This window comes from Daldinia vernicosa, assembly GCF_022497035.1.
Source record: "Daldinia vernicosa strain CBS 139.73 unplaced genomic scaffold F5Y00scaffold_11, whole genome shotgun sequence".
NCBI lineage: Eukaryota > Fungi > Ascomycota > Sordariomycetes > Xylariales > Hypoxylaceae > Daldinia > Daldinia vernicosa.
Genome location: NW_025953927.1, coordinates 349,251 through 375,272, shown reverse-complemented (window position 1 = coordinate 375,272; position 26,022 = coordinate 349,251). Strand labels below are relative to the sequence as shown.

The 26,022-nt window shown below is 44.6% G+C and overlaps 9 protein-coding genes across 9 annotated transcripts; 5 read left to right on the top strand and 4 right to left on the bottom strand.

Annotated features, from left to right (window-relative positions):
- Positions 1 to 371: 371 nt before the first annotated feature.
- F5Y00DRAFT_251826 (uncharacterized protein) lies at positions 372 to 2,514 on the top strand (the record flags this gene model as incomplete). The annotated part of the gene is made up of 5 exons (XM_048009866.1): positions 372 to 413; positions 464 to 612; positions 675 to 776; positions 830 to 2,116; positions 2,490 to 2,514. The coding sequence occupies 5 exons, from the start codon at positions 372 to 374 to the stop codon at positions 2,512 to 2,514; spliced, it is 1,605 nt and encodes a 534-aa protein (XP_047867126.1).
- Positions 2,515 to 2,915: 401 nt separating this feature from the next.
- On the top strand, positions 2,916 to 3,314 carry F5Y00DRAFT_259734 (uncharacterized protein; the record flags this gene model as incomplete). The annotated part of the gene is made up of 2 exons (XM_048010923.1): positions 2,916 to 3,191; positions 3,282 to 3,314. The coding sequence occupies 2 exons, from the start codon at positions 2,916 to 2,918 to the stop codon at positions 3,312 to 3,314; spliced, it is 309 nt and encodes a 102-aa protein (XP_047867125.1).
- A 1,931-nt stretch (positions 3,315 to 5,245) lies between these two features.
- On the top strand, positions 5,246 to 6,714 carry F5Y00DRAFT_16628 (uncharacterized protein). Its single transcript, XM_048004787.1, has 4 exons — positions 5,246 to 5,746; positions 5,817 to 5,868; positions 5,948 to 6,134; positions 6,195 to 6,714. The coding sequence occupies exons 1-4, from the start codon at positions 5,617 to 5,619 to the stop codon at positions 6,384 to 6,386; spliced, it is 561 nt and encodes a 186-aa protein (XP_047867124.1). The 5' UTR covers positions 5,246 to 5,616; the 3' UTR covers positions 6,387 to 6,714.
- A 347-nt stretch (positions 6,715 to 7,061) lies between these two features.
- F5Y00DRAFT_230547 (heterokaryon incompatibility protein-domain-containing protein) lies at positions 7,062 to 8,870 on the bottom strand. The gene has a single exon (XM_048006922.1). It carries the CDS (start codon positions 8,591 to 8,593, stop codon positions 7,139 to 7,141), a length of 1,455 nt encoding a protein of 484 aa, XP_047867123.1. The 5' UTR covers positions 8,594 to 8,870; the 3' UTR covers positions 7,062 to 7,138.
- A 2,054-nt stretch (positions 8,871 to 10,924) lies between these two features.
- F5Y00DRAFT_230535 (uncharacterized protein) lies at positions 10,925 to 14,006 on the top strand. Its single transcript, XM_048006921.1, has 4 exons — positions 10,925 to 11,438; positions 11,541 to 12,426; positions 12,545 to 12,793; positions 12,891 to 14,006. Exons 1-4 carry the CDS (start codon positions 11,212 to 11,214, stop codon positions 13,854 to 13,856), a joined length of 2,328 nt encoding a protein of 775 aa, XP_047867122.1. The 5' UTR covers positions 10,925 to 11,211; the 3' UTR covers positions 13,857 to 14,006.
- Positions 14,007 to 14,050: 44 nt separating this feature from the next.
- F5Y00DRAFT_267883 (uncharacterized protein) lies at positions 14,051 to 15,170 on the bottom strand (the record flags this gene model as incomplete). The annotated part of the gene is made up of 2 exons (XM_048012149.1): positions 14,051 to 14,278; positions 14,331 to 15,170. 2 exons carry the CDS (start codon positions 15,168 to 15,170, stop codon positions 14,198 to 14,200), a joined length of 921 nt encoding a protein of 306 aa, XP_047867121.1. The 3' UTR covers positions 14,051 to 14,197.
- Positions 15,171 to 18,050: 2,880 nt separating this feature from the next.
- On the bottom strand, positions 18,051 to 19,350 carry F5Y00DRAFT_267881 (uncharacterized protein; the record flags this gene model as incomplete). Its single annotated transcript, XM_048012148.1, has 1 exon — positions 18,051 to 19,350. The coding sequence occupies one exon, from the start codon at positions 19,348 to 19,350 to the stop codon at positions 18,148 to 18,150; it is 1,203 nt and encodes a 400-aa protein (XP_047867120.1). The 3' UTR covers positions 18,051 to 18,147.
- Positions 19,351 to 20,080: 730 nt separating this feature from the next.
- Positions 20,081 to 21,200, bottom strand: F5Y00DRAFT_16599 (uncharacterized protein). Its single transcript, XM_048004784.1, has 3 exons — positions 20,795 to 21,200; positions 20,682 to 20,741; positions 20,081 to 20,628 (listed from the first exon to the last, which is right to left on the bottom strand). Exons 1-3 carry the CDS (start codon positions 20,937 to 20,939, stop codon positions 20,267 to 20,269), a joined length of 567 nt encoding a protein of 188 aa, XP_047867119.1. The 5' UTR covers positions 20,940 to 21,200; the 3' UTR covers positions 20,081 to 20,266.
- A 966-nt stretch (positions 21,201 to 22,166) lies between these two features.
- F5Y00DRAFT_267879 (putative multicopper oxidase) lies at positions 22,167 to 24,553 on the top strand (the record flags this gene model as incomplete). The annotated part of the gene is made up of 7 exons (XM_048012147.1): positions 22,167 to 22,436; positions 22,536 to 22,629; positions 22,813 to 23,340; positions 23,392 to 23,425; positions 23,493 to 23,918; positions 24,039 to 24,213; positions 24,389 to 24,553. The coding sequence occupies 7 exons, from the start codon at positions 22,167 to 22,169 to the stop codon at positions 24,551 to 24,553; spliced, it is 1,692 nt and encodes a 563-aa protein (XP_047867118.1).
- Positions 24,554 to 26,022: the final 1,469 nt, after the last annotated feature.

Below are 26,022 nucleotides of genomic sequence, written 5' to 3'. Positions count from 1 at the left end.
AATCTGAGACTCACATGTCAGGAGATACTATGACTACATCTATAATTGAACCGGGACTAGGAATTTTATCGGGATTCTGAAGTATTTGTGACGTTATTGATGACGTTTTACAATGGTAGGGAGGGTATGACAGCCTACATAGGAGGGAGTAGCTACGTAGATGACATACGCCGCGAGGTTAAACCTACATCTCCCGGACTACAGCTCGTGACCATCACGACTAAAATCCTCATTTCTAAAAACTCCCGCCTTTGAGATCCATATTGCTGTATCAACTCTTTCCTTGCAACTCCGACGCAGTATCATTCATTATATCAACTCGGTCCGCACATCTTATTCACTCTTATTAAGGTCTACTGTCCCAAAATACAATGCCTCGGACTTTGCTCCTTTGCTTCATACACGGGTTCAAGGTAGGATCAAACAGAGCTTATGTCAATATGCCTCCTAATAATTCTATTAGGGCGACGATGACACATTTAAAACCTTCCCGGTCGATTTACAGGAGAAAGTATCCAAGAAGCTTCCAGACCACAATGTTGAGTCTATAGTGTATCCAAAGTATGAGACGAAGGGGGAATTAGGACAATGCTGTGTGTCCTTTCTATCATGGTAAGTCCTGCTTGATGAACGTGTCTCATATATATAGGTACTTGACGCTCATGAGAGATTAGGTTGAAAGAGCGAGTAATGGACGTGAGAAAAGCGCACACTGAGACACCGTGGCCGCCGCATGATAGAGATGTGGGGGTAATATTAGTTGCGCATTCAATGGGGTAAGACCATCACAGACACAACATATGCGAAATATTGCTCATACTATGTTTAGGGGTTTTGTTGCTTCAGATACACTTTTCCTAATCCTGGATGAGATGAAACAAGGGTCACTACTATTTCCCCCAATCCAAGGGCTTCTAACCTTTGACACCCCTTACAATGGCCTTGCGCGTTCTATGTTTGTTTATGGCGCGTTCTCAAACTACCAGAAAGTAAGTACGGTTTTTAATGTCATGACGGCTCTTTCAGCAGCTCCGTCGGCTCTTGGGAGATCAGTCTTCAAACAGACGACGGCGACGACGCATTTGCCATCTGCAAAGCCTTCGCGGTCGGTCTGGAAGGGGTGGCAACTTGTTGCGGTACGCACAGGAACTGTTGGTGCGATAGCTGCTGGAGGTGTCACGGCTTATATACACCGCCAACAGATTATGGACGGTATGCGTAGCATGCGAAACATCAGTACGGAGTCCGTCAAGGAAGGGTATCAACAAGGCATGGATACGTTGAGCCAGGGATTAGCATATATTAACCGTGGAAATGTTGGACGCTCCTTCGAATATCTTTCAGACCATTTTACATTTGTTGGTACGCTTATGAAGCAACAAGAACTAAGTCGAAGATTAGAACGTATGGCAGCACTTAAGGGTATCGGCATCCACGACTTCTACACATCTTTAGGGGAAAATGGTATGTGGCATGGCGGCTACTTTGTCCCCGAGCGCACATTCTGCGCCATACCAGCGAAGGATAATCTGGCCTATCCTCTCTTCTCGCGGCAGGTCATCAAAAAGACAGAAGACGAGGTACAAGCACACGTGAGCATGTTTATTAGAGATAAGAACGAAGCGTATGAACAAATGACGGAAGAGGCTAGTAACCTCGTGATTCGCTGGTTCAATGATGACTCCGACATATTCGATGATCCTCGATTCGCATCACCTCCACCTCCTGAACCTGTGGACCAACTTATGACGACAACAGAAGACGGCCAGGAGATTCCGAAGATAGACCACATCGCTGAAGGCACGGACACAAGTCAGGAGGAGGTAGAAGACGAAGGGGATGATAACAACCTTCCCGACGCGTCGCCACTAGATATCACTGTGGCAGCGTCTATCGTACCACTACCAGACGACGAGATTCCATCAGAAAGCGAAGACCAAGATGCGCAGAAAAGGACATACATGCGGTACCTTATGGGAATAGCGCAACAAGCAGGTACAGGAGTCAAGTCTTACGTGCCGACAAAGATTCCGGAGATACCTCAAATCCCGTCGGGGTCTAGTTTCAGATCATATCTCCCTATCCAAATGCCACAAATGCCGAGTATCCCGAGACCGTCCGTTGGGATGTTTGGCAAGAAGCAAAAGCAAGCGACGACGGATACGGATAAACCTATGGAGAATCCAGAGCCCGATGAAACCACAGAACCTCACATAGGGAGGCAGAGAGCCGACAGTGGCGTGCAGCTATCTTCAGTACCCATGAAATCAACCGAGCTTCATCAAGACCCAAATACAGAGGCGAACCCCACTCTGACCTTGTCTAAATAAGCTTACGATATCGAAATGTTAAGATGATGGTAGTAGTCGGAAATGGATATACGCTTCTGGTGGTAGTGTTAGTTAATGTCAAGGAAGTAAAGTTTAGTAGGTCGTCATAGACGCGGATACAAAAAGGAACCATGAGAACTTAACGTATAAACTATCCAGGATTAAGGATTCAGAGCACTATTAGGTCCACGTGAACTTTAGACTCTAGAGTGGAGAGGTTGATGCCTGTTTTGATGATCCGTACATGGCTCAGAGCAGTTATAGTAAGTGAAGGTAAACTAATCGATGTCGTCCATATGTACCTTAGTCGGACCACGCGTACAACTTGTATGACTTCATATCCCATAGTTGAAGCGATAAAGATACGTCATAAAAACATCAAGTCCGAACCTAATTTGCGTGAGCGCCAGGGAATTTAAAGGGGCAACTTAAGACTTAGACTTACCTAGTCCTCCTAATTCAGGAACAATTTATCTCCTTATACCTTGCCTACCAACCCCCCTTTATGAATTTTTACTTAAACTATTCATACTCAAAGACATATTAAACAAGATATTCGCAAACACATACCTAAGACATTCAATCATGACCGATAGTACAGGTAACAAAGACCAGAGCGCCGGGTTCCTCGGTAGCGTGACCGGGGGCGTCGAAAACGTCGTCACGGGCGGCGATAAGGCCAAAGGCCAGGGGGGACTTGTCGGAGGTCTCAGTGGAGCGGTCGGCAAGACGACAGAAGGCGCCGGAAATGCCCTCAATAAGACGACCGAGGGGCTCGGTAACACGGCCGGCTCGGCAACCGAGGGAGTCGGAAATGTTGGCAAAGGTGTCACGGGGACCTTAGACAATACCGTTAAAGGAGTAACCGGCTCGGGATAAGGACAGAAATAGGATATGCTTCGTGTCAAGAATGATAAGGGCGGCAGGAAACCTTCACTATTATAACAATAGGTCGTGCAATTGACTAGGGTGTGTGTCGAGTAGGAGAGCCGGAGGGGATGACGAGGATTTGGAACACGAAATTTGTCGCCATAGTTGGACACATATTCCCCATATACCACTATCTTATATTCATTCGCCCTTTGGTTAACTGAGGCAATCTAATCATGTTTGTTATTTAATAGTTGGCGAAGATTGTGATGCTGGTGAAACTATAAGCTCAACTCGGGATAGAGTTAGAACATGTATCGTGCTCCTAGCTACCTTTTATATTAACTATCAAGCGGTCGATATCTTATTCTCGTAGAGTTGCTAGAAATATTATCGTTTGCTTTTAATTCACTTTTACGGCCGTCTCTTATTCGGAATTCATGCGCTACGCCTCGAACGCAGCAAGGCGCGGGGCTTCCGGCGATAAACAATCGGGTCTTACAGCGTCTACGGAAGTCCCCATCAAAAGTTTTGTCCGTAGGCCAGCCCTTATTAGCTTTTGACTAGCTTTGACAGGGCTTGGCAACAGCTGTAGGCCATCGAGCGCATGTACTATCCATAGTACACTACTTTCGCTTATACATAGGTAATAACTCAAAATCTTCTCCTCAAACAATAAAAGTTATACAGGCGTATAAAGAAGCTTTTGTACTTATAATAGATCCAATTTTAATGTTTTTATTGGCATATTGAAGCTAAAATTTTGTATACATTTCTAATCTTGGCTGCCGCATGGTGTCAGGTTCCAGACAGCTGCATCAAAAGCTGTCAGGTGGCACGTATGGACAAAACTTTTGATGGGGACTTCCGTAATCAACTGAAAATTACAAGAGACTCTTAGGTACCTACGAATGATGCCATATACAATTCTAATTGTAAGGGAGACTATAAATACCTTCGTGCCATTATTGCGATTTTCAGGAAATATATTCCTATTTACAATCCACAATATTTAGCTAGAAAAATCATTTATTTTAACTTCTCGAGGTCGCTAGTTACCTATATTTGAATTGATACATGAAGCTAATTGTGGTACGAAAAGCCCCCGTTCTATTAGATACCTCCTAAATTAGTGCGACACGAGATATTAATCGCCTGTGGTCTCGTCGTTTTAATAGTAAAGCGAAGTCTAACCACAATTCTAATTTATAATTTCTCTCTGTATTGTCTTTTATAGGAGGTAGTTCATAGACTCGGGACGGTGACATGAGCAACCAAAGAAGCTTGACCTCCAAGAATACCGACCTAGATCGAGGGGAAGTTTCCAAAGGATGAGTGCTTGGCTATGCCGGATGCATCGGCTGCTGCATGAGTAAAATGCATATCCTTAACTTACACGGTGCTTAGGTAGGCAGCTAGGGAGACTAGTAATGCCGTGGCGGAAAAGAATATGGAAACGATGGGGGTTTTGGAGTTAATTAACGACTTATGTCGTGCATTACGAGAGGCATTAGGGGTAACATCGCGGGTGAGACTTAGCAACCTTGGCGATCAATCACGACATGTAAACAACCACGCTTAATATCCCCCTAGAAGACAATTTTACATCTCGCATATATTAAGGTTCTCTATTAAGATAGCGTAATGATAATATAAGTATATAAGATTCGATGGACTCAACTGACCAAAGTTAGTGGGTTGGACTTTTTTCAAGAACAATACGTAAGTGTCGAGAGAAGAATCCTTTGGTCTAGGCTAACTGCCTCACCATGTATTGCACGTACGATAATAATACTTTATGTATGCAGGACAGTGGAGTTTATCCACCCGCCCCGGATTTTACCCCAGGTTTTGAACCTTTCTGTATGTACGTATATTAATAAATCGTTAACACTATACCCTTTTGCGTAAGTATGATGTTACAGTTCACCGGCGGAGCTCAGCGAACCATAGCTCGAGGTCACGCGATGAGCACACCACCAGTGTCTCGACAACACCTTACTGTAGTTCAACCCCGCCCAACCATTACGAAACTTAGCAGCAGAAACTAGATCAGCTGGTTGCCGATCCATCATGGTTCCTCGCACATTACGGGACAGGAGAGGAGGCCAGAACCCCTCTCCCTCCTCTCCAAGCCCCTTTTTACCTTTTTACCCTCCATTCAAATAGCTCTTCGTTCCCCTCCTCTTTCTCCTCTTTCTACTCTCTCTCTCGTCTTACAGACATTGCCTCTCCAGACATTGCTATTCTTGAAGTTATTGCTATCGTCAACACCACTAGCTAATAAGGTAGCTTCCCCGCGCTCTATTGTCTCTCACAATACTATTGTTATGCAGCCAATACTAATCATTGGCTCATAATAGCTAGGATATTACAAGCTCTAATCCTATACTTATATACCTCTCATCAACTCACTATGGCGGAACCTCTGACCAGAGTAGACTCGGCCGTCCAAGGTCTCTCTGAGTCCCCCCCGAAGGAGAAGATTTCCCATCGCAGGGCCAGCTCAAGTGCAAACAACACGCTACTAAGTATAAAGGACGTGTGTAAGTACTAAACCTGGGAAGGCTTCATGGGATGCATCGGATTATAGCTGATAGTTGGTTCTATATTCAGGGGAAACAAGGACGAAGCTCCAATTGGCACCGGAAACACAAAAGACAGGATGGTAAGCCTTAATGTTTCGTATTTACCAGCACAGGCATTACTTGATGTCTCTCATTTTCTAACATTCCTGCCATGTATAGGAAGATCAATACGTCTCCATCAAAAATCGATGATAAAGACATACTGAAGAAGCCCTTGGTTACACCACTTGTGAAGTCAATCGACCTGAAAACCAATCTTGGTATGGTGGTAACGGCGCGGAACCTCAAAGAAGGCGTTACTATCAAGGACGCATTAGACGCCATCTATCATAAGAATAGAAAGCGGGTAAGCACTATCCCTCCATCAGATTCAAATCCTACGACTAACAAAGGTTATTTAATAAAGGCCGACGATGAACTTGAAAAACCATACCTAGAAGGCTTCGAGTGGTATCCCGCGCATAGGGAATATGACGAAGAAAAAGACGACGAAATGGAGGAAATGAAACAAGACTGGCACACGCTTATAATACACCTATCCGAGACACCGGGCGTCTCAAACTTTGGCGGCAAGAAGAAGAAGAAGGCAGCCGAATAAGCGTCCTCATCTGCTTGTATAACCGCTTCCTATTCAATACTTCTTTTGGATGCTCCTACCCTGTCTCTTCTATATCGGCCCAGCTCTGGGGTTATCTTTCTGGATATGTTGTTATAGATAGCTCGGATGCCATTATCTATTGTACAACCTTTTTAGTCTAACTCATAATCCTACCATAATTGCATCTAGAATAGCAGCTTGAATCGTAAGTTTAAACTATGCCTCGTCAAATCATATCGTTACGGACCACCCCCATAGCACATACCTTATCATCAGCAATCCTCGGCTTTCATATACTGGATAAATCACCCCTTACTGCAAGATACGATTACTTAGGTACCTTTGTAGGCTAGGAACTTTGGTGCCGACGTAAATCCTCCCCAATACTAAGTGAGGCGTTTCATAACTTCGCCTAGGTTCTGTAATAACGTGTGCTAGAAACGACGCTGATTGAATATTTTCCTAGTCGAGCTCGGCCTCGTAAGAAACTTAAATACCCCTCTAGCCGTAGGCGGGTATGATGAACAGTACCTAGCGCCAGTATGAAATTTCCGACTTTCGTAATTATTGGTATTATATAAAGCTTTAATACCTATTCCGTCGCCTATTTACTTTCTATGCGAGGATTAGCGTCGAAAACTGTCACATATAAGGCGTATATGCTAGTTAACAATTACGGCGTCGTTTTTGCGATAAAAACAATATGTCCACATCATAATCCACAGATAACTTATTCGATGGAAACTCCAGGCCTAAATAATTTCAATGATTTCTTGTGGTAACTCCTTAAGTAGATCTCTTTCTAAATCGCATTCCTCGAAGTTGACACTTTCTTTTATGTTCGCGCACCCGACACGGCGATATGAAGACCGTGACTCGTCGGCGAAGACTAAAGCTAGACCATGGACGGTTACGGAGGAAAATTTTGGGTGAGTCCGAAAGCCGGACATCAAGATGACTACTGTTTCGTGGAAGTCATCTGGAGCGTCGAATTGTATATGGCCTCCGTAGCTACTCGCAAAGTCAAGGAGGCTGTCGGTTTTTGGGTGATGAAGGGAGCCGATTGAATACATGTCGCAATCGACGGGAGCCGTTTTAAGCAACTTCAAGTTTCGTGCCGTACATATATGGCCGCGTAATGTTATAGTGCCGCCGACAACCTTACCCGTCAAGTCATCCGTCTGGGGGGTTATTTCTCCCCTGAGGATATCGACGTGCCATTGGATCGGGGTTGTCTGATAATAGGAAATTTCCCCATCCAGGGACGCCCATGACCAAGAGGGCGCCCTGTATGGAAATATGCGACGTGCCCTTACCTTAGGTCTCCAAAATAACGTTTCTGGCATCATATGCTTCCATAAGCCAGCCAGATAAATATCGTTCCCAGGGCCATAACTCTCCCTCATTGCGTCACCTATTCGTTTTGCTAAACCTGAGAGAGCCACGAGTTTATCGCTGGGAAACGTTAAATTGCACTGGGAGTATATCTGGATTGTATTTGGCCAATCTGTATTCGAGATTATAGATCCCGTATTTTTAGGATTTATAAGAGACTTCCATATACGGCTACCGGACTTTAGGCTAGGTGCAAGTGAACGTGGCGAATGCCATTGACCTAGGCTGGTGTTTGGGATAGTCTCACAGCACTGGGTCTCAAAACACTCCCAAAAGACTTGTTTGCTTCCAAAATAAAGATTCCGGGTCGAAAGGACTCTCTCTTGCAAGACCCACGCACGTGAGAGAAGCGGCTGCCCCTCGAAGTCTTTCTTCCATGATTCTTCTTCGGCCTCGAAACGGTATAATCTCGCAATGCTGTCTCCAGGGGGGCTAAGATTAATAATTGCAGGCGAAACCAGTGCCGGGTCACGATCAAAAAAACAACCAGTTTGATCGTCCGTAGCACCTAACGCTGCGATGTTCAATAAGCCATGACTATAGACGGGCCCCATGATAGAAGCTTCCGCCTGCCAATCTTCCTCGGAATCTTGAACTATGCATAACCTATCAATCCACAAGTACCGAACTTTCAAACGCTCAATTATCTCAAATGCATCGCGAAAAGTTCTAGGTAGAATAGCTACTGGCAAACCATTCCGAAGCTCTTCTAGGGTCGACTTCTCAAGCTGTAACTTCTTAGTAGTGGACTTAGGTCCCCAGCAATGACTCAGAGTGATATATCTCTCATGAGGATCAAATTCGCTCTGCATGACGAGTCGAAATATCTTTTCGGCCCCCTTGTGCTGTAGTTCAAGCAGACGAGTTGGCGAAAAGAGTTCCGAGGCTTGGTGAAGGCATGACTCGTGGCTTTTCAGACATCTATCTACCCAACTCTGTATAATAGCCCACGTTGGAGCGTCCGAGGTAGAATGCGATATCGTGGAGTTAACGTGGTCGTTTTCTTTATCGCTGTAAGTTAGGCGAATTTACTACAAACATTGGGCTTTGACGCGGGAATTCGTACCATTGTGTGGAACCATTATATGTCCGAATGCTTCAAGAACATCACCTGAGTAAACAACCATCTCTGGATAAGACGTATTGCTCCGCGGGAAGGTTACTTGGAATACCGAGTAGTAACCTCGATCCGCAAAAGTCTCATTAATATCGTCACGATCGTTCATATCGCCAAAGACGTTACAAACGACACAACCTAGCGCCTTCGACCGTACCAATGAGTCATAATCTACATGGTGACCGAAAACATATCGTTCTTCCTCTTGTAGCTGTAGCTTGCCTTGTGAGCAGTTAGTAAAAGCACTTTGTAAAGGCACTCCCAACTTAATTAACCTCAACTCCTAGGTACTTTTTCCCATAGCACTCACTTAATTCTTCGTCGTAATTCCCATCTTCGACATCTCTGAATTGAAATTCTAGTATGTCGGGGAAATATTTGAGCAGCCCGAGCCTCCTGTTGTTATCGGGATCCCATATACCTTCGAGGCCTTCACGGCAGACGTCGCACAGCATGTCTTAAATTCCATATCAAAGTGTCTATCAACTCGTGAAGATAATCTCGCCTTCGCACAGCGACGAGTGAGCGGGAAAGCACCGCCCACTGATGAGTGTCATTATCATGGTGGCCCTCGTTAGGGCTATGTACTTGGATTTGTATTTTGTATTACACCAGCACTGCCTCTGTGGTGCTAAGGACGTAAGTCTTGTTGGCGCAGGGCAATTAGTAGGTAGATTTTGGGCTTCGGTCAGCCGCAATAAGCCGAGACATTTACAGGGGTATCATACCCATAAGTGTGGTCCACGGCGCTTACAAAAAAGGACCTTTCTTCTCGAACACCAGTCAGGTTGCCGTTCCACATTGTCGGGTCCTTGGATAATACAGGGAGCAGGAACTTCTTCTTCTCTTTTGTCGGGGATGATATGGTTAGACAAGATGCTTGCAAGCATTATGCACTCCACCACTCTTGAAATGCCTGTCCGCCTTGTGGGATTTGTTAATGTAAGCACCCCTCAGGTTTTTGATACGAAGCCAACAAGAATATATGGTCCAATACAATCATCCAATATAAACGTTGTTGGCACTATTGTTAACTCCTTTTCAGCATCTCAGCTATCGGGCTACGTCTTTGGTGACGTGTGCATTACTGCTTTCCTGATGCAATTTTTAATCGGGTGGCTTTCCCCACCACCCCGACATGCTTTAATTCAGGTATTCATCGTGTGTGGGTGAAATTGGACGGACATCTTTATGCAGGTATTTACAATATCCGTCACCCCAGAAGCGCTTGTCTAGTAGAGAGAATTTAGTAATGAGTCGTAACTTGATAGAACTTGAAGTCAATATAAACACACTAGCCAATATTTTGTATGAAGTTTAGGATGTAAAGCTCCGAGGACCGGTTTGGTCGGGAGCCTTACCATGCAAGTGGCAGCCAAAATAATTTGGACACTGAACTTGGCTAACAAATGACTGAATTCGAATAAAACGTGTACCACTTTACGTCGCTTAAATTTAAAAATTAAAGACGTTAAAATATTCCTTAGCTTTCCTTAGCTTTGAAATAATAATATTATTTTTGGTAGTTTTTTATTTTATTTAATGAATTGCCGTTACGAGTAATAGATGTTATTTCAGATGTTAGCCAAGTTTGATGAAGTATGCAAATTATTTTGGCTCTCGCCTGCCATGTAAGCTCTGAAGATCTCGATATGACACACAAAGAAGTAGACCTACTATACTAGGTTAGCATTAGGAGGTATAGATTAGCTCATTACTCTATATAGTAGGTACATAGCACTGGCTCTTGGAACAGTTCTTCTTCGCGACGCTAGCTTGGACGTGCGCAATAGTAACACATTTAGGTAACATTTACGACCACTAAAAGGGTCGGTGCAATGTATATGGTCGCAACCACTGACACGCGTGGATTAAATATCGACTTAAGGGATATACCTACCTCATAATATGTTACAGTTAAAAATAATCAACTCCTACCTCAGGTGCTGTACAATACATACCCTATTCAGCTTACAAGTTCCATTAATTAATTATACCGAGGTATTTTCTATGTATGTAGAGACCAATAATAACGCGTAGCTCAATGTCTTTGAAAGCATATGAGATAACCCCCCTCCCCCCGTAACAGAAGCATTGTCCCTGCCCTAGCAGATCCATAACAGGAACTAATAAAGTCCCCGAACCTTTCAGTAGCAGTGGGGCAGATAGTTTTGATGCGATCGATCGTCCTTTTGCTTTCGCCCTCACCCTCCCTGTTTCTATACTACACTATAACACGATGCTAGCAATAGCAAGCGATAGCAGCGGCATCAGTAACAGCAGAGCGAAGGGCGATACGGAGGGAATGGCATCATGGAGTTCTTCGAGAATCAAGTCGGCGAGGTGCGATACTTGACTACTCTGGGCGAGACCCCTGCTTCGGTGCCCCCGGTGTCCCCCGGATCTCAACAACACAACAGTGGCAGCAGCGTTACAACCGCCACCGGTGCTAAGAGGAAGAATAGCATAGATGAATCGCATGGTCCGAAAGGTCAGGGGCAGCAAAGGAGTAAGAGGAATAGATATATCTCTATCGCTTGGTGAGTCTTGTTAGTCTTTTCGTCCTCAAGCGCGCGGGCTACGTAACGACACGCGACGTAAATCCGGGAATTCTTGTGTTGACCACGTCTATGCTTGTCCAGCAACGAGTGCAAGCGACGCAAGATCAAGTGCAATGGCGAGACACCATGCCAAAGATGCGGAAATCTCAACCTCCAATGCCTATACGCGCCCAATTGCTGCTCAAATTCGGTCAAGGACTCGGATGAGTTCAAACAGATGACAAATAAAGTCAACCAACTACAAGAGCAGGTCGACGCACTATTCGCGAACATGAACGCCCTTAGATCGGAGGCATTCCGCTTAGCCCCTATTCAAGATCGAGCACCAACTTTGCCATCTACTTCGAGTACACCTTCGGCTTCTTCGGTCCCTTCCATCACGCCTATCCACAAAGCATCCGAATTGCCTCAAACTCGACAGCCCGGCTTCCGCGGACCAACGAGCACGCGATTCAGCCTAGATGTTGCTAAGAATACATTGCACAAGATGGGTTATAGCAATTCACCTGACGTCGGCGAGTTTGAGGGCCTCGGTCAAGATAGCCCCGCGCCGTCTCCAAATTTGACGGCTCAGGTGGCTAGTACTCCTGGAGGCCCGTCTCGGGATCCGTTGTGGGAGTTTGATAAGGATGAATTGGTGCGATTATGTCGTGTGCATGATGAGGAAATTGGCATCATGTATCCTGTGGTTAAAATCGAGTCGGTCATCCGTCATGCGCGGACCCTATCTTCGTGGATGGAGGCGGCTAGGAAGAACTTCATGGTCGCTTGGTCCGGAGAGGAGGGTGGTATCAAAGATCGCAATACCTTACTGCTCAAGCTCGTCGTCTGCTGTGCCATGCAGGTTGAGGAGCACGGAAATAGCGAGAAAGCCCATAGGCTTTTTCTCAGCGCTCGACCGACGACGGACAGAATGTTAATGTCCGATCCAAGCGATGTGAAGAATATGCCAATACTAGCTCTTGTGGTATGTCTTGCCTACCTTCATATTTAAACTATAATCCTTGCCGTGTCCCTATTCAAATATAGATAAGGGATCTCACGAACTCGCAGCGTTGCTAGAGACTAATATTTCGCATAACTAGGCGGGTTATTATTTTCTCGCCAATGACGAAATCCTCGCATGGCGTACTATGGGACAGGTAGCTCGTCTATGTTTCGAACTTGGGCTTCACCGTCGTGATGCGATCGAACGAATCGGCGACGAAGAGGAACGAAATAATGCAATCAACACGTTTTGGGCAGCTTATGTATTGGACCACCGATGGGCTTTTGGCACGGGCTTACCATTTACCGTCCCGGACGATGAGATCGACCCCCGTTTACAATACCCTGTAAGTAATTGATGTATCATGCCGAGCATAGTAAAGCATATACCTCCTCGCCTTGTTTGACATTGAGGAATTGATCAAGTCTAATCTTGCTCTGAAGGATTCGCATCCCTATCTAGTCGCGATGATCAACTACTCGAAGCTCAGCGCAAGCGTATGGCGACTCGTACGAAGTTTTGAGCCTAGCACAGAATCAGACGTACAACCAGGTGCCATCGAGGAACTTGATCGTCGAATAAAGGAATGGTATACCAAAGTGCCCCGAGAAACACAACTTGAATTGACCGATTGGGAGGCACTGCCTAGATATCTAAATCCTCCAGTAAATTCACAGAAGGAATACGATATCCAGCGGTTACAGATATGGACCTACCTCCGCTTTAATCAGATTCGTACTTGGCTATATACCCCTATTCTGCACACTCATGGCAGCATCATGGAGAATATAGAATTCGCCGAGCGTGCCGTCAAGCTAGCCAAAAATACAATCTGCTACTTAACGCACTTAAACAATACTACGAATATCTATAGGAAGATCCAGGTCTTCTACCATCAGTTTCTATTAGCAGCTATTGCGGTACTCTTCCTAGCATCGTGCCACGCCCCAGTTAACTTCAGCGCCTCATGTCGCAACGAGTTTTATATGGCTCTCGAGCTAGTAAAGGACTTATCATCTAAATCATGGGTGTCGCAACGGCTTTGGAGCACCATCAAGTCGCTTCGAGAGGTCGCCCCTCATCTCGGGTTAGCGCAGGATCCTCACTCTACCGCGGCTCTGACGATGGCCGGACTGGCCACCGGTCAGATGGGGGCCCCTCCCACTCTAGCTTCCGGCTACAGTTCGCAACCCTCGCCCGTATTAGGGGTGTCCCCGTCGTTCGGTAGCGTACAAAATGGGCACCAAATCTCGAGCGAGATGTCACGGATATTCGAAGGGTATATGGGCAAGAGTACTAACCTGAACGGCCTGCCGACCCCGGCCGGACCGCCCCCTGTTAACGGGGGCGTTACAGTGCCTTATGAGATGGGTAGTAGTGTATATGAACATTTTAAGGACATGTTTTAGAAGCCCGAAGAAACTAGTAAGAAATGGTTTATATTTGCATAGCGAATGGGACTGATGAAGAAGGGAGTTATGGGTGTATGATTACGATTTTAACTTGAACAGCTAGGCACTTATAGGTATATGGAGATATCAATAACTACTCTCTGGCGCTAAAGTTCGTGATATTATTAGAGTATCATACATTGTGGTTGACCCTTATATACCAACTACCTAGGTAGGTACCTAATGTATACCACAAATAATAAGGATTACAATCATGTAGAAAAAAGTGCCGCTTGATAAAAGAGTCGCCCTAAAGTACACCAGAAGGTCACATGGCAAATACCTCCAGGAGTCCAGTATTAGTGAAGAACCCATAGCAAAGTAAAACGCCCGTAAGCACCCAACATTTTATGCACGATCCAGATCGCCAGGCTCGTTTGCTAGTTACATCAGAAAAATAAGGTAACGCGGCTGCCATCGTCCTTTTCTTACACAATCGTAACCCGCGCATCTCCCCAGAGTATCGGAAATTCCTTCGTTTAAACGCTCACGAATATCGGGTACATATTCACTTAGAATGTCGTCGAATTTTCGTTTAAACAAGCGTTCGATTTCGAACAATTCGTGCATGCAGTCCTCTTGAACAATTATAGTTGCTTGACCATTCATATTTGAAAGATTGAGACATTCTCCATCCATAGCACCGTGAACATAACAGTCACCGATCATTTCCATTTCCCTTATTGCTTCCCTACCCCGTCGTGCCCGTCGTGCCCATCGCTCCAATAGCTGCTGTCGCCTAGTGTGCTCCCGTATCGTCCAAGAGACTCTTCGAAGTACGTAAGGGGTCTTGCCGCCGGGTAGAACGTATACTTCGTCGTAAGCTTTTAGGCCATCGGGTCCCCATCTCAAAGCAATGCTATGAGTCAAGAAGAAACGTCGCCTAGCAGACATGAACTTCAATACATAATTGAAACCTAATATATCTTGATAGACCTGGTTATCTGATGATGTTTTGGCTTCAAACCACGCCTGTAGATGTGTTTCATCTACGCCTTCGAGTCTTTTAAACTCCCCAGAAACAAATTTTAAATAAAAAACTAGAGTCCTTAGTGTGCCTATATCAGTTTGAGTGATGTCGGATTTATGTTTTGTATAAAACCATTGGCTTAAGAGCGACTTGAGTTGCTTCACATCTGTGAGGTCAAGAAGCTGGTCACTGCAGTATTCTATACTGCCAACGAAAGCTCCTGGAATTCCTAAGTGGCCAAACTGCGGCCTGTAGGCAGTCTTTTCATCGACAGGCATCTTATCCATCTCATCTTTGCTCATGGGATTTTCATCTAAATGCCAAGAGCGTAAACCGAGTTGATTAAATATTTTACGCACCTCGTCCCTTATAGGTGCTCCTGTGGTGGGCGTTTCCTCATAGTCAACGCTATTGCAAATTATATCCTTAAAATACTTTAGAGAAGTATAACAATCGAACTTGTAGCTTCCACAAGCATTGTATAACTTCGTGGCGACCTTCGTGCGGCGAATTTCTTCGTTGTGGCTAATGGCGCTCCAGTCAGATACCCATGACGGGAGGTCCCCCCTATTCTTTCATCCAAGGTCTCCGCAAAGTACGTCAAGGCTTCTAGTTGCTGGTATGATGTTTCGAACGACCTGAGTATAAACCCAAGGGGTTGCCAAACGGTAATTAGGGGAGATATAGAGATTAAAAGGTAGAAGACCAAGAAGTGCATATACTCTGTCTCGCTCGTCGGAGGCTTTACGGCTACCCGTTGCTCGTAGCAGTGTAAGCAGCAATTTGCCAGCAAAATCTTTGTCGGTATTGGCATAGCTAATAGAGGTATGTAGACTCCGACTTTCCTGGATATCAATAAGATTTTCCGCAAACCAACGTAGTACTTTGACGTTATCGGGAGACAATTTCTTGTATAGCGAATCCTTCACACTCGACATTTGAATGTTCCGCGCCGCGCGGATAAACAGCTCTAATGAAGATTCTGACAAGCCATACTGGATAAGAACCCTTTTTGATACGATAACCTGTGAGTCAGTAATTGAAAATTAGCATCTAACTACTAAGGTACCTAACCTAACCTAGGTAGGTAGGTAATAATGATTTGGACAAAATGGATATACTGAAGTATACTTGTCCTAAGACCAACAGAAAAATTAGATGGCGGATAACTAACCTCTTGGAAAACCCAGATGCGATTCCACCACCGACTTAAGAGCATCATTCGAAGATCTTCAAATATCGTCTGCAAAATTCTTTTGTTTTAGGGATAGCAATGCCCGCATATGTTGGTTTTCTTGTTAGGCAAACAGGCTAATGAGGAAAAAGATGCTGAAACTTTTGCATATCCTACAGACAGGCATAGTTCTACAACAAGAGGGGAACTGAGTGACGTATTGACTATCGTATAAGTCGTCATGGAATAGAAACTGTTGCGACCTTGACGCCCGAAGACGATTAGAGGCATGAGTTGTTCCGTCACCAAGAAATACAGTTGCATTTTTAGCACGGTGATAGATCCGTCGCACGATCCGTACTTGGGCTTCTCGTTCATCAAGATCGGCTTGATTAATACACTACAAAGCTGCATTAGCCATGATTCCTTAACTACCTAATTCCACATCTTGGTGTTTGAAATTTGTACAAAGCATCAACCCAGAGCACAATATCGGAATCTTCTTGTCTCAAGTGCCTGAGTGCTGTGTATAGGTTTATCGTAACCATCATGTTCATATCGTTGACAATGATTGGCCTAGTCACAGCTGGAGAGCCACAAGCATAGGAGAGTGCTTGATATCCCGATACCGTAACTAATTCGCATCGTAAAGGTGAGTCCCCCCCTGCCCTCGTTCCAGAAATATCAACCTGAAACTGTTGTAGTAAAGTCTGTCTAAATATAGACTCATAGGATAAGGTGCTTGGGTAGACATGTCGACTGACTTCGTCGAACTCGAATAGGTACTGGACAAATGTGGTATAATCGATATCACTCTCCAACTAATAGTCATCACCTTTTATTTTTTTATTTTTTTATTTATATTATCTCGAAGACATCAAGATGCATACCTAACCACCAGATAGGTGATGCGAACCGTCCACATATTTGGATAATTGAAGTCAGCGTTTCCAATAAAACGAGTAAAATAAAAAAAAATCGCCCTTTTCTTTCTTGATCAAATTCAAATAAAAAAATAAAAAGCCTGTTTATTTGACGAAATTCATACTTTTGTTTGACTTAGTCATCCAGCATAATAGGGCTAATATCAGCCCCTGAAACCCCTGAAGCCCCTATTTATACTAGCTACCTTAGCAGCAAAGGCGCCTTCACAGCCTTTATGTACAGTTCACCCCCTGAAATAATGTTACTTTTTCGGACGTGCACGATATAAAACAGGGCTTCGAATTCTAAATAAAACAACGCCCTTTAGAATATCTCAAGTATTATAACAGGGTTTTATAGCATAGAATACTCCGAAACAACGTTTTCAGAAAACTATAACGACCTCCCAGGGCGGCAATAGATACTAGAGGGCCCAAGCGCCTGGCGGTCCTTCTTCGCTAGCGCACCGAAGAGGGACCGCCAGGCGCTTGGGCCCTCTAGTATACGCTTCAGGATCTCGGCGAAGTAGCTCTAGGGGTCCGCTGAATAACATTATTACAGGGGGCGTACTGTAGACCCTCAAGGGTGTTAAGATTGTGGGGTGCACTATATATGAACAAGGTAAACTTACAAGGGCTCACCGCTAGGGTACAGACTAAAAGTAGGCCTGACAGGGGTCTAAATAGCCTCATATTTTTGGTATCCACTAAGAAATCGAAAATCCACACTTTTAATTGGCCAAAAAACCCAAAATTTATTTTTTTCTTTGTCTGTGCGGTAAAAACGTCAAACACATCAAAAAACCGTTCGACCTGTTAGAAACGCTGATTAAAGTATATATGCATATTATTATATGGCGGCTTAGATCTTAATGGTAAGTAGTTCGTGGCAAATCAGAGATATGCCGCGTTCAAGGCATATTACCTAGGGATTCTCTAGCACAGCCCTATATCAAATATGAAATATGAAATATGTACGCTAATTTTTGCTTTAACTATATCATTTCGTAATATGAGGCTTATTTACCAGATATGACGCAGGAAATACTATCAAAAAAAAGGGATGCCCTATCGACCCAACAATTCTGATGAATACCTTGTATACCTCTAGGTGCCTAAGACTTATTATGTAGAGTTAGACCCCTACATACGTTGTAGCTAAGAGTGGCTATAGAAACGGAGTCAATGATTGGCTGTGTCCGTAACCGGATAGCTTCTCTCCATGCTCAGCCTTTTTAAGAAATAAGAGGATGGTGCAAAGAATGTGGTGCCTGTTAAAGGGGTAGAGAAATCAAGTAGTCTATCATGTAACCCAGGAGGATCGCCAATAAACATACGCTGTAACATCCGTTCGATAACCCATAGATTTCTTGAGTATCCAATGAAGTATGTTCCAAATTCTTTCGAGCCGGGAGACCCAAATGGCATATTGTCCCGGAGGATATCGTGCTCGTTGCCGTTTTCGTCTTCAATAGTGGCTAGTGACTTATGCGACTGCTGTTGACCTGCTGCGGCGTCATCTAGCTCGACGTTATCTAGCTTCCTGCGCCCAATAATGCTCTCCTGTTGCTCAGCGGGGAGGGCATTCCATGCTTTCACGTTATGCACATACTTCTGGACCACAACATAACTCCCACCTGCACTAGATGCGTCCTCTTCACTCACGAGGATAGAAGCCGGGACGGCCGGTCCCACGGGGTTTGCCGTGCCATCTACAAATCCGAGAAGGTCGCGGACATCGAAATAACGAAAACCAATCGTCTCATCCACGACGGTAACGGCATCGCCAAGGGCATCCAGTAGTTGTCGTTCGAATTCGAAACATAAATCCCGTCGCTCCGAGCGGATATGGAATAGCAAATCCCCGGGTGTCGAGACGGCAGTATGTTTCTGCCCATGTATAGTAGGAAATGGATGAAGCTCTGTTGGTCGGGGGAACTGAGTCAATGAGTTCCACGCTTCGCTGCCAATGCCCACTGTACAGGCAAATCCGGCACTGAGGTCTCGAATAGAGACATTTTTAGCTAGTCCATCGATGCTAGATAAAACCGAGCGCACCACACCGACAGCTTCCAATGTATTGTTAATGGTAACTACCAAGAAGGTAGCAGTCTGAGTGAGGGGAGCGTCGACACGTTGGGGTTCAATGGGAACCCGACCACGCGACCGTGTGCTCATATTTTCTGCTTGGCTGCGCGTGTGAATATAATGCCGGCAATTAAGATTGTTCGGGCGGGAATTGATTTTAATTGCGAGATGTTTCCTCAGCTCGTGGCTTAAAGCCGCCCGATGTGCTGCTCGATGTGATATCGGGGTATGAGATATCGGAAATTGTCTGTTCAGGGGCTTGCGCAAAACAATTCCTAAAGTCCTAAGCGTGTTCATGTCGCTTTCACTCACAGCTTAGCCACGTTCGTTATTCAAGTAACACAGAAATAGGCGATTGTGAATGATTTCATTTTTGAAAATAGGAGGTACCTAGATAGATGATGGTTGCCCACCAGAATCTCGCCCCCTGCTTACCATGCGCCAAGTGATGCATGGCGCTTACGTATGATTTACGATTTCGAAAACTCAAACCGGATGGCGCCTCTGTTGGATAGTTTACCGTCCATCTCCGATATACGGATATGAAAACAACGTCGTTCTATATCCGTGTGCAATTGCCTATCTTGAGCTTAGATCCATTGGTCCCGATTGGCGTGATATACGTGCTGCAAGTATGTCGGGACCGACGACTCAAAAGTAAGCCGAAAGTAAGTCGAATTCTATGATCCAAATTTAATCTCAGTCGCGTAGCGGGTGTCTCGTATTAGCTGGTGCGAATTCGTATTTTTTCCTCAATATTTTGTTATTCTACCTAATCTGGCCGTTAAAGGGGTTAAGAACTAGCTGAAATATTACTGACGCGAAATTTTATATCATCCTACGACGGAGTTTGTTATTCGGACTTAATGCATCCCATGCTGTTCGGGGGAATCACAAATAAACTTTATTATAAAATGCAATGTTGAAGTGATGAGACAATTCGTTTAAAGGGTACTTATAATACAGAATTAAACGGTGATAGAGGAAATATAATTTGTACCTAGTATTGAGATTGAGCATTCTAGGTCTCCTTTCAAGTGAGCTAATTACAATCCTCTTGAGCCAGCATAAATAATTTAAATAGAGAAGAAATGCCGATAGAGTAGTATCCCACCGGTGGGCGACTTGTGATTACCAGTCTAACCCACAAAGTAGATGGTCGGCAACTCCCAATGAGAATGGGAATAGTTCAACGTGAAGTTACATGTTAGGCCTAGGGATTCTTATCCGCTCCCCTCGATGGCGGCGTAGCCTTCAGGGTGACAATCACTTTCCCTTCGGTATCATCGTCGGTCGAGTTCCAGTTCAAAGTCCAAACATTATCTTGACCAGAGGGCACAGCGTACCACATTGCCTTTAGATCCCCGTCGGTGCTCTTGTGCAGTAGAAATTCTCCATAAAATACGAACCCGGTTCCCGACCTATCGCCAGTTGTAGTCGAATTAGTGAATTCCACCTTATGAGAAGAAGATGTCGTGTCTGGGACTATGAACGTAAGGTTCGACCAAGTTGGTGTGTTGCCGGTGGTCGTGGTGTTGGGATTGGCCAACAAAGTATTGTCCGTACCGGCATTAACTGCCTGTGAGTTAACATAGCTGCATATACGAGAGGTTATCTGCGCGGCTTACACTCAACCTGAGCGGCTTCGCTGTCGTTTAAGCTAGTTACCTGCCCGATATAGGCACCATCTGCTGTAGAAGTTAGAATTATTATATTCTAGCAGACAGGTAGAATAACATACCGCCATCCGTGAACACAGGTGCGCCGCCGATTCCATCGCCGTAAGCGAACAATGCAAAAGGGGATGTAGGAGCACGTTCAACAAGAATTGGTGACCCAGCTATAACCGCTGGGATGCCAAGAATGAGGCTCTGTAATACGTGCATGGCTAGTGCAGTAGATAATTTCTTGCGAGAAGCGCTAAGACTTGAATATGATGATTGAAAATATAAGGTTATGACTTAGAGGAGGTTAACTAAGTTACGTTCCAAGGTTGCTTGTTGAACTTAACTTTTGATGGACAAGGTCTCCTTTCATATCCTCGATGCTTTACTTACCCCAACTATACCCCAACTATAGATTCGTCAGCTCTTCCTTCGACACGGACGTCTTGTCTAAAGATAGAGTTGTTTTCTCCGGCCTTAGCCTCTATATTCGGACTGTGGGCCGCGGGGTGATCGGGAGGTGCGGCAAGCGGGAACTTCGCAGGGTTCCCCCATGTAGCAACGCGTAAGCTCTTAAGCGCGACTAACATCACAGCTTTAATGCGACTCTCTCTTTCGGTAGATGATAGCATTGCTAATATTATACTTGACACTGCACCTCGTGATTTTAAATGGATTATATAACTACTTTTATCAAGATAATCAGCTAGCCATTGCAGGGCTTACAAAAAATCTCGTAATCTCCAAAGCTGATAATTACGACGATAATAGGGCGCAGGGCGTCTAGACGGTGCCTCGAAACGAAACCGTCCGCCAGATACAATATAGGTGGCTGTGGGTCACATATCGTAGTCCCTACATAGACCATCGCTTAACAATACCGTATTAATGTAATGGGATCTGGGATCTAGATCCTCGTCATGTTCACGGTCGATGTTCGTCGACGACTTCGGTCCAATTCCGGGGGAGTAAGACGCCGGCTCATCACATTCAAGCCACAGGCTCCACACTCCTCGCGGAATTCTGTACGTTTCGTTACGCGTACTACCGCAATACGAGAATATCTTCGACTCATGATATGCGCTCAGGTCGCCAGGGCCGACACCAGGATACTCTTAAGGGGGTGGATATGTGGTCTGATTGTCGGTCGTATAGCTATTCAATATTGTAACGCAATACTACGGTATAATGGGTCTTCACGATTCGGGGTTCTTATGGTGCCGATTCCTTCAGTCGGCAAGTGTGACATAGGAGAAGCTATCGTGGACATAAAGCCTGCCTCAGCTGCGCTCATAATGAATAGAAGTCATGAAAATATCACAGTCTTTCATTCTACTTCTTCAACTTCAAAGCCTACCTACCTAGGTAGCTTATCCCTACAACTGTCTTTTTTCATCTTACCCAAACTTATAATTCGAAGACTCAACGATACCGGAGCCTCCTTTCAATATGGTTGCTTCGAAAGTATCAGCTCTCTTGTTGCCGTTGCTATGCGGCACAGTTGCAGCATCCCCCTTTTCACCTTCCACGAATTTGTATCCTCGGGCAGCATGCTCAGGAAACACAGCAACAACAAGAAACGAGTGGTGCGATTACTCCATCGACACTGACTATACCACAGAGGTGCCCGATACTGGAGTAACTAAAGAGTATTGGCTGGATATCACCGATGTGACTGTTTCACCAGATGGAACTTCTCGCTCAGCAATGGCTGTTAATGTGAGTCAATTAGAGCTTAAAAGATTTAGTTTCACCGTTTTGTTCTATATTCATTTCCATCTTCTTATTTTGAACCGAGTAACTTACTTCATATCCTAGGGCACTATTCCAGGACCAACTCTCTTTGCGGACTGGGGTGATACAGTTGTAGTTCACGTTACGAATTCCTTAACTACCTCTAACAATGGCACATGTGAGTACAAGCTGAGGAATATAAATTTGCATTATCTTGACTGCAGACCTTTTTCGAGTCTCCTCCCCTGAGACTTGTTACCATCTTTTCGTTCCTTTTCCTACACAGTCAGGTTTTAGTAACCTTTCCAGATATTTGTACTTTACAGGTCAAAAGGTTTCACTAGCTAATTCTTTACAACAGCTATCCACTTCCACGGTATACGTCAGAATTATACAAATGAGAACGACGGAGTCGTTTCTATTACTCAATGTCCAACGGGACCCGGGGAGACTCGGACGTATACCTGGAGGGCAACCCAATATGGGACAACTTGGTACCATTCTCACTTTGCGCTTCAAGCGTGGGAAGGTGTTGCTGGCGGCATAATCATCAATGGCCCAGCTACTGCGAACTACGACGAGGATCTTGGGACCATACTCTTATCAGATTGGAGTCACTCAACGGTGGATCAACTCTGGACCCAAGCACAGACAAGCGGTCCTCCTACGATGGAAAATGGGCTTATCAATGGCACTAACGTTTATGATGATGCTGGTTCAAGATTTCAAGCTTCTTTCACTTCAGGGACCTCTTATCGAATCAGACTCATCAACGGAGCCATCGATACGCACTTTAAATTCAGTATTGATAACCATACGATGCAGGTCATTGCGACTGACCTTGTGCCAATCCAGCCATACGAAGCAACGGTGATTAATATTGGAATTGGTAAGCATATAACCATAACTATTCTCCCGGTTTAATACTAACTACTTAAAGGACAACGTTATGATGTCGTCGTCACTGCCGACCAGTGAGTATCCTTTATCAAGCCGGATGACTTCATAGGATATATGGGAAACTAACCTAGAGCATCGCAGGGCTTCGACTGCTGATAACTTTTGGCTCCGAGCTATCCCCCAAGCAGCTTGCTCCGAAAACGATAGCGAGGATAACATCCGTGGCATTATATCTTACACAGATACCGTCTCAACACCGGAGACAACTGGATACGATTATGTTGATTCTTGTGACGATGAGTCAGCAAACGTTGTTCCTTATCTTAGCAAAACAGTAGGCAGTACTTCAGCTGTCACAAACGAAGTAGCAGATGTCACTACCGTTAATGGGCTTTTCAGATGGACTCTAAATAGTACATCTATGCTGGTTGACTGGGAAAACCCTACTCTTTTGCAGGTCATGAATGGTGAGAGCACTTTCGAAACCGACGACTCTGTCCTTCAGCTACCCGATGCAAACGTGTGGGTATATTTGGCGATCGAGACAGACCTACCTGTTCCCCATCCGTAAGTAACTTCATATGCTCAATTTCCTCTAGGTATCATTCAGTATAAGTCTACTTGATACATTGGAATCGCAGACCCAATAAGATACTAAGAAAGAGTGCACACTAATTATATCCTTAGGATTCATCTTCACGGCCATGATTTTTTCATCCTCGCTCAAGATACAGGTTCATATTCCAGCAGCGTCACTCTCAACACGGATAACCCACCCCGTCGGGATACTGCCTTGTTACCCTCCAGTGGTTATCTCGTGCTGGCATTCCAAACCGATAACCCTGGAGTTTGGCTCATGCATGTAAGTATCGATTTCATTCCTTTTTTTTTCTTTGGTATATATTACAAGCACCTTCTGTATTAAAGGGCGATTGATTTCAAAGCTTTGGCATAAATCTACTGAACCTTTTTTCTTTTTTTTTTAAAAAAAAAAAACAAAAGTCTTTAACCACGTTTATAACTAATCTGGAATATAGTGTCATATTGGTTGGCATACGAGCCAAGGGTTTGCATTGCAATTCATAGAGAGATATGACGAAATAGCAGCTATAACCGATACGGAAACACTCACAGACACATGTTCAACGTGGTCTTCATTCCAGGCATCATCAGGTATTGACCAAGACGACTCTGGAATCTAAAATTATCTCAGAGGAAACTGAAATTCTTTTTCCAAAGAGATTCATAGTACTGATGGCGGCACGCTGTCAATATAATGAATTATTTGCAGCGAGGTTTTCCATATCATAGTGAGACAGTCAGCTATATTGTATATTATTCAGGGTACTTTAAATATAAATTCTATGTCATACAGGCAACGTAACATTTTCTGCGTAGTGTCTAAGTGTTGCTCCAACGATCTACGCGACAATCTCTGGTGAAGTATCGATATGTCCATCCCCACAGCATTTCAAGCAGCAACTTTGATACTTTATATAGATACTCTTACATTGAGATAAGCTACTAGGATATTGAATTGTAGTAGTTACCTTCTGAGAGAATCAGAATCTCACTCGGCCAACGTTAGGATAGAATTTAATTACTTAGGTAGGTAAAGTACAGATCCGTATTGTTCTAGAGGGAGGGGACTAGAAGAACCTACGGTTTAGCTTCATAGTGTTTGTTAAAGCTTATAGAGAAACAAAAGGATCAATCAAAATTTGCGATTCGCACATCTCTGAGACTAGCAGATTTCATTCCGTTGCCAGGATGTGTTTCTAGATCTATGTATGTATTTTCAAATAATGACCTCGCTACGCGGTTGCGCCAGCACCAACATCAAATTGTGTCTTAGGTTAGGTAGTACCGGGGTTGGTAGCTTTACATCTCCTTGTAGGTAGTTGTACCTCTATTTCGGCCCCCACCCCCTATCGGCCAATCAGATGGTCACCAGTCGCATTGAAATAACCATCTTTAAACCTCTCCAGGTCCGTAGCAGCGTAGCTGCCACGCTATAGGTCACTTTTGACAGGGTCGGTGGAAGATGGATGGTGTTCGGAGCCCCAACGAGAGGTAACCAAGTACTCGTTTGTCGCCGCTCGTTTGTATCTGCAAACATTCATTTAAATCTGCATTTCTCTACGCTTCTTTCTCTCTCTTGCTTCTTCTCCTACTTACCTACTTCAAGCACATCAGACCCCAACATCACACTTAAATAACCTACATATATCTATTACATTTTCTCCTACCTCTACGTTGGACTTGAGAAAGACCAACGACTACTTCAAAGAAATACACTTCAGGTCGCAGAATATATCGACTTTACGCAACTTACGAACACGGGATTCCGCCCTTCTGTCTATCAAAATGCATCAAGGAAAAGTCTCCATGGTCGCAATGGCTATCGTAGCTTGCGCTATGGCAGGGCCATGGACATATGCAAGCTGCCAATCTGCATGTGCTGCCGGAACTCTCTGGATCCCCGCCTTCGGTACTCCAGCGTATGCTACTTGCCAGAGCTACTGCGCATATTTTCTGCTGGCTCCCTGCCCTTAGCTCAGTCATGATATCGAATGCATAACGCGGCCTTTGGTAGTCTGTTTCAGTTGGATTTTGATGGCACTCTGGCGTTTAGAATGGATCATGGAAATCTGATAATACTATGGGTGGG